The sequence below is a fragment of the Diachasma alloeum genome, unplaced genomic scaffold (assembly GCF_001412515.2).
Source record: "Diachasma alloeum isolate Michigan unplaced genomic scaffold, Dall2.0 Dall_scaffold_00325, whole genome shotgun sequence".
Taxonomy (NCBI): domain Eukaryota; kingdom Metazoa; phylum Arthropoda; class Insecta; order Hymenoptera; family Braconidae; genus Diachasma; species Diachasma alloeum.
The window spans coordinates 230,663-245,418 of record NW_021680464.1 but is presented as its reverse complement, the minus strand read 5'-3'; the positions used below and the strand labels follow the sequence as shown (position 1 = coordinate 245,418).

The 14,756-nt window shown below is 37.7% G+C and overlaps 1 protein-coding gene across 1 annotated transcript in view; it reads left to right on the top strand.

Moving 5' to 3' along the window:
* The window catches only part of LOC107040167 (DNA N6-methyl adenine demethylase), a 101,474-nt gene that overhangs the window by 37,263 nt on the left and 49,455 nt on the right, over positions 1 to 14,756 (top strand). Inside the window, exon 2 of the mRNA XM_029126243.1 lies at positions 14,514 to 14,588. Within this exon, the coding sequence (XP_028982076.1) occupies positions 14,514 to 14,588 (75 nt within the window). The remainder of the gene's footprint in view (positions 1 to 14,513; positions 14,589 to 14,756) is intronic.

Genomic DNA, 14,756 nt, shown 5'->3' with positions numbered 1-14,756 from the left:
CCCAAAGGATTGTCTAAAATTGCAAAAATGATCTCATTCATCTTGAAACCAGCTGAAAGATATCGGCACTCTCGTCACCCTAGTATAGTATCCCGCCAATTAATGGCAGGAGAATGTCTGCCCCTCGAACTCTGCCAGAATCCTCCCTAAACCGTAACACCGACCGATATCCCGCAGACAAGAAGAAATGATCTCCAAAGAGCAAAGAAAAGGGGAAATAAAACGGTAAACGTCGTTGAGACCCTCCAGTTTCACCAGAAAATCGTGGAGAATGCCCTCCCCGTGGATTTCCAACGCGTCTTCCAAACGAGAGACTAAACTGAGAGGTGCCAAGGGCATTGACGTTACAGCCATTTTCGAGGGTCAGGTTCGTACAAGGGTTGAGAAGGGGGGGGGGGACCCCGGAAATTTCTCTCCGAATTCTGTCAAGGCATTTTCACTGGAAACTATTCAATGAAATCTCTACCTGAAATCGTATCCGAGTTGGACAAAAAAAAGTAATAGAAGACGGGCGAACGGATTCCTGATTTTTTGCCCCAGCTGGTTCTGAGCCTTTCGAGGAAGTTTGGAGACGACCTTGGGGGTACGCGTACGAGACGAAAACGTGCCGACAATGGGTCGGACCTTTGGCTCGTGCCGTATTCGGTTCCCCGGTTTTTTTTACATGGGGGAGTACTTCGTGGTACCTCAGTGACTCCACCAAGGGGGTCTCCCCCTCCAAATGAAAAAATAAATAAGAGATGGAGAGGGTTCTTGGGTTATGTACCCCTTCGGGTTAATTACCTGTAAGCGTGCGCCACCAACACCCTCGCGGATGAGGTTCCATTGATGGTGACACCTGGTGTCTAGACGATCTTCTTAAGACCGGGTGCACTTCGCCCACCCTTTTCTCATGTTTTACACTACATGGGTTTGGAAAAGCTCCGTTTTTACTTGGTCGTGAGGGACACGAGGGCTCCTAATGATGCGTTATCGAATTTCTCGATCTGGGCTGGCGTAATCTACGCTGATATCTTTATGGGGTGATTTGAATTCCAAATGATTATTGTTTCATTAAGGACGCATATCTCGAAGGTTTTGGTGATGAAGTTGTGGACAAAATGAAACAGTTTTTTTAGGATACAAAATTGTTTTTTTTTAAATTAGTGATTGAGAATTCTGTTAAGAACTTTTTCAATTGGTCTGGTCTATTGTGAATAGAGATTTTGAAATCAAAGCTTATACCTATAATACTTTGATGGAGGTTTTCTATTGGGTCAATTTCAGGATTACATTCAAATGGAATTCAACAACTTTTCAAGTGGAATTTAACAACTAATTGTTGAAACTCACTGACTGGTTAGGAATTCCTTTTTTTAACAACTCGTTGGTGAATTTCAACAACTAATTATCCAAATTCACCAAATAATTTTCTCCGTGTAACCTGAAAAATCATCCCTGAATCAGGTCTTCGATTCTCAACAATTTTCATCGTTTTCGGTTACATTTCTCATATCATTGGTTCCATTCCATTGCGAAACTAAAAACATTGATCACCTATTATCACATAATGCTGGAGAATACCGGTACATGCGGTCCAATGTTGAAATCGTACCTGAATTCCTCGTGCAAGTCCAGCGCAATAATAGAAAGAATTCCCTGCAGTAAAATAAAATTTTCTTTGCTTCTAAGATTGAACAGTAGATTTCCATCAAGTTCCCCGGGAATCAACAGTCAGCATGCACAGACTCAGGAATTTTCCAGTGTTTATTTAAACAATTGATGAGCTTAGATGAGTGTTGTTCTTGTTTACAGACTCCATTCTAATACCAAGCGCTAGAGTGTTCCCTGCAATTCTGTCCTTGCCCAGACGAAAGTCCATGCAAATGACTTATTTGTCCAGTGACAGGGGTTAAACCCACAGTTACATAATAGGAATGGTAAACTGACCTAGGTTCTCCGTGACGGGTGGTATAAGGCGTCAAGCAAAATACGGGGGCGTTTTCTTCTACCCCTATCGTATTAAGATATCAAATGGCTAAATCCCAGTTCCCCTTTTTCGGTCATAGCGAGTGGAGCATCGGGTACTATGAAAAAAAAAGGAGGAAAATCGGGGTAGCATTGAGCATCAGACATCACACCAACCTTTTCGGGATGGGTGGTAATGTATCGCTTGCCCTCGGCCTGGAGGAGTCGAGGCGAAAAGACGGGGGTGGCCCGTCCGGGGGTCATGAATGAAATCCCTCCAGGAGGGTTGGTCGAACTCGGGGGTATCCGACCCTCTCACTCCCCCCATCTCTCGCTATCGTTTTTACCCGAAACACCAGTGGGCCACGCCAGGGTGAGAGTGCCCTTGTGCTCCAAAACAATAACACATCCACGTGGTATATTTACTATATCCGTTGACACTGGTTGCTTCTTCAGGTTCTGTGATCATCTTGGGCTTTGAAGAAGGCAACAGGATTGGTTTCTATCATTCATACAGAGCAGTTCTTGCTGAATTTCGAGAAATAGTTGGCGAAATGTTGAGCTTCGATCTGCGTTTGTCAGTAATTATTGTATTATGGTGTTTAATTTATGTGATGACAGCGCATTGATAGTGATGAAGTGATTTTTCAAATGGTCCTATCTGTTTTTGTGCTTGAAAGTCGTCTCTGCAACTGCTGGCACGGATCCTGACAATTTTTTAGTTTCCAGAGCTTTTTGTGTGCTTCATCTAAGGTCCCATGATTTTTATCTCAATAGTTATTGAAATTCTTTAGCTAGAGTAGCTTCAGAAAGAATTCTTGTTGACACTGGTTGCTTCTTTGGATTATATAAAGATCTTGTGCTTTAAAAAAAGCAATAGAATCGTTTCCTGGCGTTGATATAGAGCATTTTTTGATGAATTTCGATGAATAGTTAGTGAAATGTTGGGCTTCGGTCTGCGTTTGTCAGTAATTGTTGTATTATGGTGTTTAATTTATGTGATGACAGCGCGTTGCTAGTGACAAAGTGATTTTTCAACTGGTCCTATCTATCTTTTGTGCTTGAAAGTCATCTCTGCAATCGGTGGTACGGATCCTGAAAATTTTCTAGTTTCCAGAGCTTTTTGTGTGCTTCATCTAAGGTCCCATGATTTTTATTTTAATATTTATTGAAATTCAACAGCCAGAGAACCTTCAGGCAGTATTTTTTTAACACCGGTTGCTTCTTCGGGTTCTGTAAACATCTTGTGCTTTAGAGAAAGCAACAGAACCGTTTTCTGTCACTGATACAGAACATTTCTTGTTTCATTTCGAGAAATAGTTGGAAAAATGTTGGGGTACTCTATGTCTGTCAATAATTGTTCTATTATGTTCTTTAATTTGTGCAATACGAATACACTACTAGGGTCGAAATGATTTTTCAACTAGTCTTATAGTGCTTTTTAATGGTTAAACCACAATATTTTGGTGTAAACCACAACGTTATTTTATGTTAGAAACGTTGTTATTGTGATTTAGGGTGATTTGACTGATTCATCTAACATTTCATGATTCTGATCTCAATAGTCGTTTAAATGAGGCAGTGTCATAGGTATAAATCCATTCGAAGAAGGATTTCTCGATTGATAATCAAAATATCAAGTGTTTTGTGTAAGACAGAGCATAACAACCTTCCTTTATCAGTAATTCTCTGCCAAATAGGATCAGTTGACGTGACTCTTGACTGTAATTTTCACCTATTCAATAGCCGAAGGGATGAATTAATTAGCAGTCGTCTCATTTCACCAATTTTTTGTTGAAATTCTTCAGTTTTTACGCTGAGAATGACTGACTCGAGCCGCCTTTTCAGAAGCAAGAAAGTAAAATTTTTTTTTCTCCACCTTGCTCATCAACTTTTTCAAAGCTGTTTTCCACAGCGTAAATAATTTACTCTGGAAAAGGAATGTCAAATACCACGCAGGCCATGTGCTCCATATATATCCCTGTCCCTCAAACCGTCTGTTCATCATCTCCACCAACTTGAGAATGTTTCGACTGTCATCATCATCCCCTACAGACTCTCATGGTGGTCCTCCAAGCTCACGAAAATAAAATTCAATGTCGTATTAACAGTCTACATGAAAAAAGCAATGATTATCATCGATTTCCCGGATTCTGGGCGATAGGCCCATTAATTCTTTGCACCTACATTCCAAAAATTAAACGACAGTCTCAATCGGGATATAACTGACGGAAGAAGTAGAGCGAGAAATGAATCCTATCATTCCGTGTTATTTGTGAGGTTCTATTTACAGATTCACATTCATATGGCTTAGGGGTTGTTCCTGGAAAACTAAAAATACTTATTCATTAAGCAATGAAGATTTCAAGCCTTTGAGTGGTAGTCACCACTTCCAAGACGTTGAATTCGATTTAAAAAGAAAAAGTCTATGGAATTGCAAGTTTCTTTGAAAATTCACATAAAGTTCCATTTTTTTAGCGGCAGGAAAACTAAAATTCCCCAATTTACATAAATTTTCAAGTGAAAATGAATATTCACTGTTAAATCCCCCTCAATTCCAGGAATTTTTGGAGGAATTCTCTGAAAATTCAGAGTAATCTCAAATTCAAGGGAAGATTCTTCTGAATTTTCCAGATTTTTCATCAATTTCCCAGAATAATTAAACTGAAATCCACAGTTCCCACGGATTTCTCCATTAAAAATTATTGAAATTATAAATTTATGAATTGTCAATGACAAAATTCCTTGAAATTTCAGTAGAAAATTTTCAATTTTTTCATGCTGTAATCCAGAATAAGGCACTTTGCGCCTTGATGTTCTCACCACGTAGACCTCATTCATCCAGTAATGAAGACTTTTCTCCTCTGAAGGTCATTACCACTGTCAATATTCACGGAATCACCATAAAACACGATCAGGCCCTAAATGAGCCGGCGGTAGGGGAGTTACTCTGTACGAGCGCCTGCTGTTGGTCGTCAACACTCCTGAAAAGCTAGATGCAATGTTTCCAGCATAAACATTGCCTGTTCCCTCGGTATCGTGGCAGTTTGACGGGAAAAAGGCGTGCATCCTGCCCGAGCAACACACTGTTACCCCGCCGTATGCACTAGTGAGAGTTGGTTAGAGTTTTTTTTTTCATTTTCGTATGCGGCTACGCCCTTAAAACTCTACATTTTCGAGGTCTGACTCTCGTACATGCCTTTCGTATACACGAATATATAGAAGGCACCACTGTCAGGGCCAGCTGCGAGGCGCCCGAGCGAAACGACGACCACGATGAACGCCGTATTACTCGGAAACGTTGTAAAAATAATTATTAAAGCCGTTAACATCAAGTCTATACTCTTTTTTTCATACTTGCTGCTTTTTTTTCGTCGCTGTACAGTATGGGTTTGAGGTAGAGGCCTTCATCCGGAGGATCAGCGCGACGCTTTCTCCTTTTTTTCCGCGAATGTACCAATTATCGGCGATTTTTTAAGGCGCAGGCGAATGAGTTGTTTCAATTATTATGAGTTTTCAAAAGTTGCGGAAAAATTGAGCAATCGCCCGGCGAAATTTCGCTTTAGGTCGTTTTTATTCTATGGCAGAGGAAATGTGACTGCAATATAATGACTGTTATTCAAAATAAATTCACGAATTCCTGAATTTTTTGAGAATTTCGTTTCCACTGATTGAAATTTTATAAATGAATTGAGGAAATTTTGACAATAATACTACATTTTGTAGTCAAATTTCTGCATACAGATCGTAAACAAACATTCCATTCTAGGAATTATTTCTTAAAAGTTCTGAAAAAGTTTTGTGTGAACTGTTTTCAGATTTTTATTTGAAATTTTCACGTAAAAATTACCTACAGTGTCTTCAATTCATCCTTAAACATTGAAATTTGTTGGAAATTTCATGGAAAAATGGATCAGAGAACATTAATAAGCATTTGATTTCTAGGAATTTTTAGTATAATAAATTTTCAGTTGCAGTACCTCAAAAAATCCGAGCGAGATATTTTTCATCTCACAATCTGCAAAATTTCCATTACCGTTAATATTTTATTTTATATTTTATCTTTTCATCTCTTTGTTGTTACGAACGTTTTCTTTATTTTACATCTACGTATGCCTTCTCCTCTCCTTAATGATTAAATAACGTCAATTATATATAAAATTTTCTTTGCCGTTAATATTTCTTTTCTAATATTCATACATTGAACTTGAAAATGTAAATGACATTTTGTCATTATATTTCATATGTAGTTTTTCAAGATAGAGGAAAACTACATATTTTTCTCTATGTTTCCTCTCCTAAAATCGCAGAGTGAAAGGAAAGTAATTGTCAATGTTGCCTGGGAATGAGAAATGATTGCAGTGGGGATTGTGACCCCCAGGGGGAGGAGACTCCTGAAAATACGAAGAATGGATACGCGAATGGCAGTGAAATGTCATCAATTTTCGGTGATAGAATAATCCTCATAAATTCGAATGATTATTCCGGCCAGATCGGCCGTAACGACGGCTGTCGATTTTTGCGGTTGAGAACGAATCCAATTGGCTGCAATACTGCACCATAAAGACTTCATCTTTCATTATTTATTATTTTCTGATGTATGTCAGTCATTGCATTCGAAAGAGGAGGTGGAATAGCAGAGAAGCCTGAATAGCAAAAAATATTCATGATTCGAAAAGGGAAACTAGGGAAGTGAATGGACTTTGTCCAGTTCTTTATTGCGGGACTCATTTTTCCTGGAAAAAAAGCAGGGGGTGGCGGCCGAGGGGTCGAGAGGGGTGATTGGTTATTTTGAAAATGGCTCGGTTCATTGACCCGATTTAAAAGCAAAATTAAACAAACCTTATCCTTCCGGCGTTATTGCGGGCGGTGGAATATAACAACCTGTTTTCTAACCGTTCCAAGGGGTTCTAATGAAAGCAACGGCTCTTTCGGGGCTCGCGAGCCAGCGCGCGCGCCGGCCATCTGTCGTTTGAAGAATGAAATGGTTTTGTTGGAATTAAAGTCAGCTGAGTTGCATTGGCACACGGTACGGGGTGTATCAACTTTTGCGATAGTTCGTAATTGAATGGGGAAAATGGCGCGTGATGTTTCGATTCACTTTTATTTCCTACCGAGTTGTTTCCGGTTTTTAGACATGGAGAAAATGGCTGGTGAAAAATTATCAAACTGGTCTTTTTCAAACTATGTCGGGGAAAAATGCGCGGCGAACGCTTTTAGACATTTTTACGTCTTGAAAATTTACATCACATTTGGGTTTCACTGAAATTTCAAGACATTTCGTCATTGAAAATTCAGAATTCACTGTTGGAAATTTTTTTAAATTTCATGAAATATATTATAGTGAATCTCATGAGAGTGACATTGAATCGAATTAACGGACAAAATGGTTATGAAATTTCAAGTTTTAAGTAGAATTCACGGAAATTCATGAGTTTCCAATGGAATTGAAACGGAAATTTCACAACTTGATTGAATTTTCAGTGAAACATGAATATTTAGAAACAAAATGACATGAATTTTCAATTTTTCCCTGAATTTTCATAATTTTTCAGAATTTTGACAGAACAATTGAAAGTATTTTATTTATTTCCAGATCATTTGAACAGAAAATCAATGGAATATTTAATTTTTCAATAACAAGATTTCCTAAAATTTCAGTGGAACTTGAACACGATAAAACGTTCCGGAATTTGACACGGAAAATTCAGGTGAAAATTTTTAACAGTGTTTCATTGGAAAATCAAGAACTATAAACTTGAATTTAACTATTCCATGAAAATCAGGAAAATTTCGGTGAATATTTTCTTGAATTTTCAATTAATTGAGAATTCAGCGTAATTAGGTATGAATATTCCTGTTTTCAGTGAAAATTCTGATAACTTGAGGAATTATTTACCGTCACTTGGATAATTTTTTATGGAATGCAGGGAAAAACTTTACAGTTTCGGCACAAATTACACTCACGTTCAGTTGATTTTCCCGGGCCAACGGAGAAAAATTGACTATTTGTCTCGCACTTATTCCCCTATATAGGGTGAAAAGGACTGGAAATCTAGTTCACCCCACGACTACTTGACTTGTTCGGTAATTTTTCTCCAACTTTTTTCTCCGTCAAAAAAAAAGTATTCAAAAAGTATTTTTTATTCAAGTACGTTTTATTTCAGATAATTTTTTTTTTGTTCCAACATTTCTCTCCGTATATTATTTTCAATGTTTTTTATTATGGGATTATTACACTTATCGTGAAACGGAACCACGAAAAATGAAAGGCGAATAGTGAGAACCGAAGGAAAGTTCGGTTTTCACCGAAAAATCCTCGCCTGCAAACGCTTCCGGCGACTCTGTTATACTTTCCGATGTTTTTCCCCCACTGCAATATCGACTTTCGATTGTTAATCACTGTCTCCACATTTCGCCTGCACATTGTTGCATTGTGTCACCGCAGAGCGCGACATCTGGCCCTCGCGTCGAGACGAATTTATTTTCTCGAACAAAAATATTTCGGGGCGGTCGCCCCAGTATGATCGATCATCCGAGAAAAATGACTCGGGAAAAGTTCGGCTGTTTTTTTCTTCTCACGGCCTAGTTGCAAGGTCGCGCCTAGATGGCATCAATTCGAACCAAATGGTCGATATCGTGGAACAATAAATACGGGTAAATAACAGCTGACGGAGTTCCCATTGTTAATTTTACAGGCATGAATTTACCCTGGGAGAGAAGAATATATTAACACGTGGAACCTTGAAGAAAAATTAATAATAATGATTGGCCCGAAAAAATGGGTAATAATTTAACTGAAAAATGATTTTTGTTACCGGGAATTCGTACAGAGAAAAACATTTCTGGTTTTTCGGATAAATGATAGTAGATTATGTCATCAGGCGATAAAAGTATTATCTGGCGAATGTGGCTTTACCTATAATCCGAGCCGAAGGCGAGGACTATAATCACATTCGCCAGATAATGCTTTCATCGCCGTATGAGATATTGTATTTTATGTCGTTGGGCCCGAAAACCGCGATCTAACCGAGCAAAGCGAGGTTAGAATCGCGGTTTATCGGGCCTAATGACATAAATGATTTTAAGAATCCAGACTAAGAGAACGAATTAGAGAAATGATCCTCCACAAAAGGTATTTTTTATTGAACTACTATTTCGCTCTGCGATTACCTTTCATACAGTACAATTAGGTAAAAAAAAAATTTCCGAAATCCTTCCATATCAGGATAATGTTCCTCCCTTGGAATAATAATAGTTGATGTTTAATAATAAAACATAGTAATTAAAAACTAAAAAATCAATGATTTTAAATAATAATAGTTCTTTTCAGTAAAATAAAATAATAGTTTTTTATTCTATTATTTTTTTAAAAGTAAGATATTCTTCACAAAGAGTATTGTGTATTAACCTCCAGTTGCACTCCGCGATTACCTTTAACACAGTAAAATTTGCCAAATTTTCTAGTACTTTTTATTCAACTTTTCTTTTCTATCCATCTGGAATGAATTTATCGCAATAGAATGGAAAATCTACCCTCTGGCCTGTTTCATCAATTATTAAAAAAAAAAAACTTACCGGAATCCTCTCATCAGGACTGAAAAATCACTTATTTGAAACAATAACCATTCTTTCCAGTAAAATATAATAATATTTTTTTTATTCTGTTATATTTTTAGAAGTAAGATGTCCTCCACAAAGGGTATTGTCTATTAAACTACACTTTCTCTCCGCGATTACCTTTTATACAGTAAAATTTGCTAAATTTTTTATTACTTTTTATTCTACTTTTCTCTCCGTGTGGAATCAATTTATCGCAATAGAAAGGAAAACATCCTCTAAGCCTGTTTCATCAATTAGTTTTAAAAAAAAACTTACCGAAATCCTCCCATATCAGAATAATGTTCCTCACCATGCAAATTTATTCCTCAACCTGAAGCAATTAAAAAGTCTAGAGAATTATATCCGATATCTGCCATCACCCGATGTACCACTATCACTCCCCCGGCATCTGTCGAACGGTACTCGTGTATATTCACTTCAATTTTTTGTCCCTCCAACCACCAAACTCAGTACTTACGAAATATTTTAATTAGCTTATCGTCCAATCGTTGACAGCTGCTGTGCCGTTGGTTTGCGAGTGCGCGCGCGAGAGCGCGTGCTTCTAATTGGCTCCTTCTTTTGCGGATCCCAAGGTCCCTCTTACCCAGCAAAATGGCATCAACAACAGCGCAACAATCCGTACAAATCAACAACAATTCCAAAAAAAGAATAAATAATTCTCAGTTTGAAATTATATTCGCTAGTGTACGTTAAACCGATGCGGCTAACGCCAAAAGAAGATGAATATCTGTACATAAAACAAAATAACGAGGAAAACGAGCGCATGTCGAATGCCGATGACGGCGCGAGCCCGGGGTTGGAAACTTTCACGTTGAATTAAAGATCCGAATGTACTGATAGTGTCGTCGAGTATACCATCGTGTACACCGAAGCAATTTTACAGAAGCACGATTATCTTTTTTCCATTTATTCCGAGTCACGTCACATAACATAAATCATTAAAGAAAATAAAGAACTAAAAAGCATTTTCGATGAGAGAATTGCCTTAATTATGAGTTGTCGGTGAACGAGTGACGCGGGCGGCACAATTGGGGGTTAATGGTTGGTCGAAGGGATGAATTTTTGAAGGGCATTAGCTTGACGTCAACAATCGGGATTTTTCATAATACCCTGGTAAAATTTTGGTTAATTTCCAGCAACGACTGCAGTTGAATTCTCGATGTGAGGGGTTGAGTTCCATTTAAGATCACATTGCTCGTGGGAGTTTCCAGTCATCTTGAAAATTCAATAAAATTCATTTCATGAAGTTGGAACTTGAATTTTAGACTTCATTATGAAGAATGAATATTCAATTTCATTGATTTTTCAATAAATTGAGAATTTCGTAAAATAATTGCCTGAGTTTTTCTTATTTTCAAACATTTTCATTGTCGTATGAACCGGGAAATTAGTATTTCAGTGAATATTCAAAGAAGTTAATTGATTGTTCAGTAATAAAATGCAGATAATTTTCATGTGCATTTAGTGTTGTCAAAAATTTCATGTTTTTTATTTGACATTTCAACAGTAATTTTCTAACAGTGTAATGTTCTTTATTAGCAAAATTAAATAATTTCGAGGGGACAATTTGTTTCGGGAAAAAAATATTCTTGCCTCGACAATCTATTCTTTCTTTCTCAGATCAAATGATTGTCGCGCATTAGATTATATTTTTTCCTGTCAACAGTTATAATTCTACTAGAGATATTTCCGATGATAACGAAAAAAATTTAATTCTTCTGAAAGATATTAAATTTCCTTTTATCAAATTGCTTAATTTGCCTCAAGTAAATCTGTTCCTCTCAGTGTATCACGCGGCGATAAACGTATTTTCCGCATAGTTCACTGAAATTCCAACGAATTTTGCAATTGAAACTTCACAGTTCAATAAAAAAATCAACAAAATATGCACATTTCCATTCATATATTCAATGAAAATCGAAAGAAATCAGGAAAATTCAGAACAATCCAAATAAATTATAGCTCAACTCGGTAAATAGGAGAACTCTTCTCCTTCTGCAGCTCAAAAACGTGAAATTCCACTGAAATTTCAGTGAACTTTGTAATGTCACGTTTCCCCTCCAACGAATCCAATTTTTTTTCTACAATGTAACCCACATTTGCCGCTACTCCTTTGAAATTTGTAGACTAATTTCCTACCGATGAAAGAAGCCTGAATGACAGAAGAAATGCGTTATTCATCGTCGGTCTCCAGCCGAGTGACACGAGTGAGCACAATCATGCATGAATACCCATCCAGAGGGATGAATTTTTCAAAGGCCTTATTTTTACATCAAAACCCATTTTTTTCCATGATAACCTGCATTAACCTAGTGACTAAGTCATATTACGAGGGGTAGGTCTGCCTATCGGCCTCAAAGCCACTGCGATTTGCTCTTCCGTGCCAGAGGGTTCGAAAAAAAAGAGAGATGTTGGGCGTTTCAAGTCGTCAGGAGAATTCCTTGCTAATTAATTACGCCCTGATTAGCGCACCCCCTGAATTCACTCCTTTTTGTAACACACTGTCGATATTGACATTTGCCCTGCACTCGTGTCCCTCTGGCTCCACGCGGGAGGAATCCCTCGTCGGGGGGAGGGGGGAGGGGGAGGAAGTTGGATGAGAGAATTCCGAGGGAACAGAAGAAATGAGGGTGCATCGGGAGGGAGAGGGTTACCCTCCGCCGGGGGAGCTTGTGGATAAAAAATTGTGTGCGTGAAGGTGTGGGGCAACCCCTGTCTGTCGAGCGTGGGCTCATTTATCCCGCGACACGGATACTTATGCTAGGTGCCACATCGTGGTGAGAGGCTGAAGGATGAGTGAGAGTATGTGAGAGTGGGTTAGCAAGGCAGGTAGGTTATGTGGGATGCTGAGGTCTTCAGCGGGGCACATGAGAGAGATGCGTACAAGGGAATTAGACCGTAATCGTCCACGCGTGGATCTGACGCTCAGGGGGAGAATTTTTTCTCCTTTTTTGCGGATGACGCGGGGGCGGATGCCTGCAGGAGGATGTCGCTACGTTTTTATGGGATTTTTCGTGTTTATTTGAACTGAATTTGTGGTTAAATTTTTTGGACGAAATTTCTGGCGCACTTGTCGGATGTTAGTGTTTAGTGAGCGCTTGATAGAAATGTTCGAGACGTGTGTTGAAGAAAGTATTCACGATTTTTTTATTTATCTCGGGAATTCAGACGAATCCAAGTTTTCGTAATTAACAAATGCGGAAGTTGCAGGGAACGATTGCATTTTTTATATTTTTGGTGATTTTGGTGAGATATTGAATTGAAATGTGAAGGTGAGGAAATTTAGACATTTTTCGTCAACAAAGTCCGTGGAAATCACGGAAGAATTGCGAGTTTTGGAATTTTTTATCAAGTGATAGTTCCACTAAAATTTTTGGGAATTTCAACTTTGAAAATTCGTAATTTAATGAAAAATCTATGGAACATGTGAAATTGGATTAAGTTATTTTCTAGAAAGTAATGGAAATGAGAAAAATTTAAAGAAATAAAGCATTAGATTTTGAATTGATTGAAAGTTCTGCGCAATTTGGTACTATTTTAACTAAAAATTGCGTAAATTGCGAAGTTTTTGTTCTTCTGCTGTTCAAAAATTTGGAATTCCCTTCAGTTCCCAGTGATTTTTTCTCCTAAATTGCATTAAATTTCGCTCTTCAAAGAATTATTATTAATCTATCCATAAATCTTCAAATTTCTTCGGACAGTGTTCAATAAAAATTAATCTTTTAAAACGGAAACGAATTCCGTTTGCTCTTGGTGGAAGATAAAGTTGACCTTCTTAAACTCTCAATATCTCCCGAGCAAATGATATGATTTGACTACCTCAACTTTTATTCCAAAAGTTAAAGCCAAATTAAGAAAAAGCTCTAAAACAAAAAAATAAATTTTTCATTTTCACTTTCATCTTCCAGTGATTGATAATTAGAAAAGGTCCAATTCAACAATAGTAATTGCAATTTCCATTAGACACATGACTCGTCATTTATTCTCATCAAATAATCAATCTCTCAACATTTAATAATGACGAAAAATCCCACTAATAGCAAACGAAATCTATCAATGTTCAAATTGATTTACTACTGCCGCGATATTGAATTCACTTTTTGTGCTCGAACGACTGGAGCCTATCCTTCGGGTTCTTGATTAAGTTAGAGAGAGGGGGACTCGACAAAAAAATTTGGGAAGTAAAATGCAGGAACTTCACTTCTCATTCAGGCATCTCTCGTCACGCTTCAGTGAATTTCGTTTGGAGCGTAATTCAATTTTGTGCGCGGTGGGCGCGCAAAAAAAAATCAATTTCGCTCGGGGTTGTTCTGCGCAGTTGCCGGGGAGTTTTTCGTAGCGAGTGGAAGGTGGCTCTTAGGATTATCGTCGTCGGGAGAAGCAGTTTCTTCTTTACCCACGGTTCATAAATTTTTTTCGCGTCATTATTTCTCATCTTTCTTGGATAATGCAGAATACTCTTATCTTTCGCGATACAAAGTATTCTAGGAACTATTTTATCGACGATTATTCGCAAACAGGATGTTCATTGACATTTTATCAACGCTAATGCTAATTAAAATTGAATTAAGTCAAAACAAATTACAAATTTTCTATTTCATCTCCATTTTTTAATTAGAAGTTCTTCTTTAATTATGTTGTAATTAGATTATAATTGATCTGACCAAATTGCATTATATTCTCAGTGCATTTAGAATCGAAAAACTGACGAATTCATCATTCAATTATTTCCATAAAAAATCAACTAAATAATGAAAAAACGAGAAGTCTTCATTTTCAGTAAAAAAATTATAATTAATATGAACAAATTGTTACATTCTCAATGCATTTATAATCGAATGCATGACGCAATTCCATCAAAATTCATGGCTTCATTATTTCTATTAAAAACCAAACGAACGAAACCAAAAACAAATATCAATCACCTGATTTATTTTTTTCAGCATCTGTATCACCTACAAACGGGAGAAGGTGCATTCAGAGAACGAGGGAGAGGCCGAGGAAAGGGGACAACAAGGGTGAGTCCACTAAAATCCCCCCAGGAACCTCAAAAAACCCAGAAGCCCTAGATACAAGTGTTTTATTGAATGGCCATTTGCCACTCGAACGGCAGCAGAAATATGCAGCCTCCCAATACAATCTCGAAGTTCCATCCACACGGACACGAAAGAGAACCTCACCCTTTC